Consider the following 6,000-nt stretch of genomic DNA (forward strand, 5'->3'; position numbering starts at 1 on the left):
CGGGATCTGTCTTATTGTAATAGGCCTGCACCTATACCTTAATTGTGTGGTACCGAGAAGAGGAGTGAGAAGTGCTTCAGAAAGTAGTGGCCAAGCATTGATAAACTGATTTTATAATATACTCGAAATTTTAACTCATAAAAGCCTACAAAAATTGAAAAAAAAGGAAACAACATTTTCCTACCAAAACTGCTCCTTTATATATTATAAATTTTATGTAAAAATTTTATACTATATGTTATTATGTAAAAATCCATATTAATGATAAAAATAATCCAAACCTAAACTTTTAAAGAAAATTTAGAAAATATAGCTCCCACAAATGTTAATTTCTGCATCCAAACTGAACAAACACAGAAATGTACTCATAATGAAATTACAGATCCAAACTACCCTCATCGTCTCAGCCGTACCACAAAGACCACCGATCATAATTGATTTTTTGTACGTTTATACTTCTTCTAGACTGATCATTGAAAAAAGTCTAAACTCATAGTACGTTACTTCTTCAATTATTCCGCGCACAGTTAGTAGAAATCAGTGAATCATAATTAATGCTTGAAGAAATTCGACTAAAATCCAAAGTCTGTTAAAAAATGTCTGCTATTTTTTAATATTTTTGTAGTAGAAATCTAGTCTTTAAAGAGTTGAATTTTATTAAAAATAATGGTATATTTATTGACTATTTAAATCATTTGACGCTATATATACTTTCATTTCATATTCCACCTCTACAATCCTAGTCAAAACCTCATATATTTCCTCTTCAAAAAATACATTAAAATGAATCTGCAGATTCCATACATGATTCCACTTCTCACATTCATCATCACACTCCTCTTCCTAATAATAAACAAAGCAATCAGAAAGCCCGGGAAGCTCCCTCCCGGGCCGCGAAAGCTCCCGATCATTGGGAACCTCCATCAGCTCGGCAAACTCCCCCACCGCTCCCTCCAAAAACTCTCCCAAAAACACGGCGATCTCATGTGCTTACACCTCGGATTCAGGCCGGTATTAGTCGTGTCATCAGCCGACAAAGCCCGTGATATCTTCAGAAACCACGACCTCGCCTTCTCGGGCCGGCCCGCCCTCTACGCATTCACCAAAATATGTTACAACCTCTCCTGCGTCTCGACCGCACCGTACGGAGCCTACTGGAGAGAAGCGCGGAGAATCTTAGTCAACGAGCTGATGACGGCGAAGCGGGTCGGGTCGTTCGGCCACATCCGGACCGAGGAAGTTGGCCGGATGATCGACTCCATTTCGGGCGCGGTCGACTTGAGCGCGGCGGTGTTTGATATGTCGAACAGATTCGTCACCCGCGCTGTGTTCGGGGCGGCCGGGGGGGCTGGGGATGGGAGGAGTTTCAGGGAGATTTTTGGTGAGTTGCAGAGGCTTGGCGTAGAGTTTAACTTGGCGGATTATTTTCCGGGTATGGGTTGGGTTAATCGGATCAATGGTGTGGATAGAAGGATTGCGGAGAGTCGTCGGGATTTGGAAGGGGTTTTTGAGAGGGTGATCGGAGAGCATCGTGATCGGACGGCTGCGGATTCCGGCGAAGGGGATATCGTTGATGTGCTGCTTCGAGTGCAGAAGGAATCTCAGCTCACGGATGATCAGCTTAAGGCTATGCTCTTGGTAAACTCTTTTTTTAACTATTAATAGTATATATAAAGTAGAAATGAGTTAGTGGAGTACAAAAAAATACTCCCTCCGTCCACGATTAAGAATCACACTTTGACCGGGCACGGGTTTTAAGAAATGTAAAGAAAAGTTGGTTGAAAAAGTTTGTGGAATATAGGACTCACTTTTTTATATTGGTTTTATAATAAAATGTGAGTAAAGTGAGTTAGTGAAATGTACGACCTACTTACCATTTATGATAAAAATGAAGTGTGACTCTTAATCGGGAGTACCAAATATATATATTTTTCCTCACAATTCAACTCGTGTACACCACCACAGGATGTATTTGTGGCGGGAATCGACACTTCGGTGGCAACAATCATATGGATAATGGCGGAACTCATAAAAAACCCAACCGTCAAACAAAAAGCTCAACAACAAGTGCGAGAAATCGCAAAAGGTAAATCCATGGTGGAAGAATCAGACCTCCCAAGACTCACATACCTAAAACAAGTCATCAAGGAGTCATTCCGGCTCCACCCACCGGCGCCGCTACTAGTTCCCCGAGAAACCATAGAGCCTTGCGCCATTGACGGCGGCAAGTACCATATTCCCGCGAAAACGAGGGTTTTCTTCAATGCAGCAGCAATGTCTGTGGATCCGGCGGTATGGAAAAACCCTAGGGAATTCTCTCCGGAGAGGTTCGAGGATAGCGACGTCGATTTTAGAGGGCAACATTTCGAGCTGCTGCCGTTTGGTGCTGGGAGGAGGGGTTGCCCCGGGATCAACTTCTCGATTTCAGTGGTGGAGCTGGCCGTGGCGAATCTTTTGTTCCGATTCGATTGGAAGCTTCCGGATGGAATCTCAGCGAAGGATATTGATATGGATGAATCGGTTGGGGTTGTTATGCATAAGAAGACTCCTCTTTGCTTAGTAGCTTGCTCAGTAAATAATTAGAAGTTGTCCATGTGTTAAATGCTATTGTAACATATGCCGAAAATAAGATCGGTAAATCATTAGAAGTTGTCTATGTATTAAATGCTATTGTAACATATGCCGAAAATAAGATCGATGTTTTTGTACTTATAACTTTATATGTACATCGAGATTACTCAAACCTGGAATCTGTAATAATTCTTACTTATGTTATAGTATGTGCAATTGAGACATTGTTATAAGAGCATTCACAATAGAGCTCCAGAACTGGCCGGCAGTGCTAGGATTTGTATACTAAAAGATACTTCGAACGTACATGCCTTTGTACAGTCAGCTTGTGCATGTATACAAGAAACGCCACATCCACTTATTTACCTAATTATGAGAATAAATAATATAATATAATGGTTTATTATTGAAATATAATAAACAAGTCTAAGGCTTCTTACTAAGAAAGTTAAAGTAGGGGAATCTGATGACTTCTCATGGGTTCTCCAGTAGGGGACTTGACCAGATCTAGTAAGAAGATAACAAGTTCACAACCTAGATAGGACTTGGCTACCTATTGGAATGATTGTAGTGTTTGTGATAATTCTCTCTTACCTAAGAAGATATTAGTAACACTAGTGTGGTAAAACACTGAAAGGATCAACTCGAAATATATTCTTTAATGCTATCTACTGAAAGAATATACTTCAGAAATTTTAGTATTTTCTAGTCTATGAAAATAATATTAATATTGTTTATTTAATCAGACGTCACTTTGACTATCAACATGGGAGAGTTTTTCGTAACTCAAACATGATATCTTGAATAACATGAAAGTATTGGAATATTATTTCATAGAATTCACGTGCCCAGTGTGGTATGATTTTATCCCCAAGAGGTGTTTGAAAGATGAATTTATTATTCAGAAATCTGCGCAGTTGGAATTGTATTCCATAAACGCGGGAAATATCACAAAGAATTAAATTAAGGGAATAAGTTCATCTTAAACGCGTGCAATATCACAAAAGATGTCACACTTGTGGGACGACATGAGATTTTAGGAGGTTTTGTTTTGTGTGTTAAATGGAGAGAGAAAATATCATTTTTATATTAATGTGAGAGTGAACATTTTCCAAAAATGGAAATGAGACATATTTTATGGGACAAACTAAAAAGGAAAGTGTGACACTTATTATGAGATGGAGGGGGTATAGAATAAAATGGAAACCAAGTTACTCTTAATTTGGTGATTTAGATGGGAGTACAATATTATTCTTTAGTGGAACAAAATAATATTCCTTTGGATAATATATTAAATCATGTGTTAATTGATTTAATTAGATATTTATCTATTGAGTGAGCCCAACATCTAATTCACTCCATGGATCCCTACTTTAGCCCAAACCTAGTCCAAGCTTATAAATAGTGATGAGATGTGGAAACCCTAAGACACAAGACGTAATACAATTCTCCTACTCTAAACACTAGCCGCCACTCACGTGGCTTCTCTATCTCCCTCACCTCGATTTTTTAGCCCCACCAAAGGGAGAGCTAGGGCTTTGATTCTTGTCTTATCCAATCCATAGAATTGAATCGAGATAGATTGTTTAGTATAGTGTTCTTCCTAGATCTCTTCAAACTATTATTGATTCTTCGATATCCGCCCATATGGATGAATAATCAAGGACGTGGGAATAGAATGGAAGACTCATGGTCGATAAACCAAGGATCACCTGGAGGTGCAACAAGTAACATCAATCCTTTAATGGATCGAGAGGTAACAATCAAATCTACATCAAATTGCATGTCATATGTGTTTTGATGTGTAACATCAATCCTTCAATGGATCGAGAGGTAACAATCAAATCTACATCAAATTGCATGTCATATGTGTTTTGATGTGTAACATCTATAGATCTAGAATATTTGCATGAAATTGAAATCGAATACGTAGTTACCTAAATAGATCCGTAAGGACCTGTTTGTTTTCCGTATCTTCCGTTGCGGTAACCTCAACAGGCCACGTGCGGCAGTTTCTGGAGATCTATTGCTGGTGGGAAAATGGTGGAGCGCCTGGTGCATTCGCTTGTGCAAGCGGTGGTCCGTCCTTTGATCGGCAGGTTCCGTGAGCTATTTTTTGTTTTATTTTAGTACTCCCTCTGTCCCAAGATAAGTGAGCAAAAACTTTTCGGCACGAGATTTTAGGAAATGAGGTTTTGTTAGTAAAGTGGAAAGTGAATAAAGTAAGAGAGTTAATGTAACATCCCAAAATCTTTTTTTATCCATCAAATAAGTAATGTCACCATTCATTACCAATCATTTAATTTCTCACATATTGTCTTATACTTTGATTCCTATATCATTATTAGCATTTAAGAATTTCGCATTTTAGAATTTTCCTCTCTCATACTTATTCATGTGTTTTCGTTTACTCTTCTCAAATCTTTATCAAACTCATATTTATTTATACAACATTTCATACAATTAAATATTATCACAACCTCTCATATATCACCATAATAACCATATAGAAATACATATACTTTACACTATACTAATTTGCTTTTCGTAGGTCATATACCATAACCGAGTAATAAATCACCATCATGTAGCCCCCTGTCGTGCTCGGCATTAACACGGGCACAAAGACTATCAACATATAGCCCAAATAGTGGGCACCATATAGCCCATATAGGGCGAGCATCACATCATGTCAACCGTATAGCCCGTATAGGGCAAAAGCCGTATAGTCCTCATAGGAAGAACATCACATTTCCGTATAGCCCAATAGTGGGCACCATATAGCCCGTATAAGGCGAGATCCGTATAGTCCTTGTAGGATGATCATCACATTTTCGTATAGCCTGATAGCGGGCACCATATAGCCCATATAGGGCGAGATCCGTATAGTCCTCGTAGGACAATCATGACATTTTCGTATAGCCCGATAGCGGGCACCATATAGCCCATACAGGGCGAGATCCGTATAGTCCTCGTAGGACGAACATCACATTTCTGTGTAGCAGTACTGGTGTGACATACCAATTATATCCGATGTAATTAACCAAGCATGAGGCAACACCAAATATATCAATAAACGCGTTTTAATTGAAACATCTTCTTTCATAATGATTTCTATACAGACCTTATATACTACTTACAGTTATTCACGGATCATATATTATATGCGATTATATACCATATTCCACAATCCCAGATCATGTATCGTATATTTATGCTCATACTTAATTTATACGCTTTTCTATTTATTCATAACTATTACTAAATGACCTCAAAAAATTTTCTCAATATAGTCGTGTAGCCCCCCATTCAATTATTTACCATACTCATAAATTTAATCTTATTTTCCATCATCAAGACATCAAATTAATTCATGAACTTCACTGTTACTATTCACATCATATATATGATTTGATGAATGGAAATATA

The 6,000-nt window shown here is 38.2% G+C and overlaps 1 protein-coding gene across 1 annotated transcript; it reads left to right on the top strand.

Moving 5' to 3' along the window:
- The first annotated feature begins 758 nt into the window (after nucleotides 1-758).
- Nucleotides 759-2,734, top strand: LOC121761342 (cytochrome P450 71A9-like). Its single transcript, XM_042156998.1, has 2 exons — nucleotides 759-1,638; nucleotides 1,966-2,734. The coding sequence occupies exons 1-2, from the start codon at nucleotides 784-786 to the stop codon at nucleotides 2,581-2,583; spliced, it is 1,473 nt and encodes a 490-aa protein (XP_042012932.1). The 5' UTR covers nucleotides 759-783; the 3' UTR covers nucleotides 2,584-2,734.
- The last annotated feature ends 3,266 nt before the right edge of the window (nucleotides 2,735-6,000 follow it).

Source organism: Salvia splendens, chromosome 13 (genome assembly GCF_004379255.2).
Source record: "Salvia splendens isolate huo1 chromosome 13, SspV2, whole genome shotgun sequence".
NCBI lineage: Eukaryota > Viridiplantae > Streptophyta > Magnoliopsida > Lamiales > Lamiaceae > Salvia > Salvia splendens.

Bases quoted from the DNA above. Each gene is read 5' to 3' on its own strand.
- LOC121761342 (XM_042156998.1), top strand. From the start codon at position 784: ATGAATCTGCAGATTCCATACATGATTCCACTTCTCACATTCATCATC. The intron at 1,639-1,965 runs GTAAACTCTTTT...ACACCACCACAG, and splicing joins AGCTTAAGGCTATGCTCTTG to GATGTATTTGTGGCGGGAAT.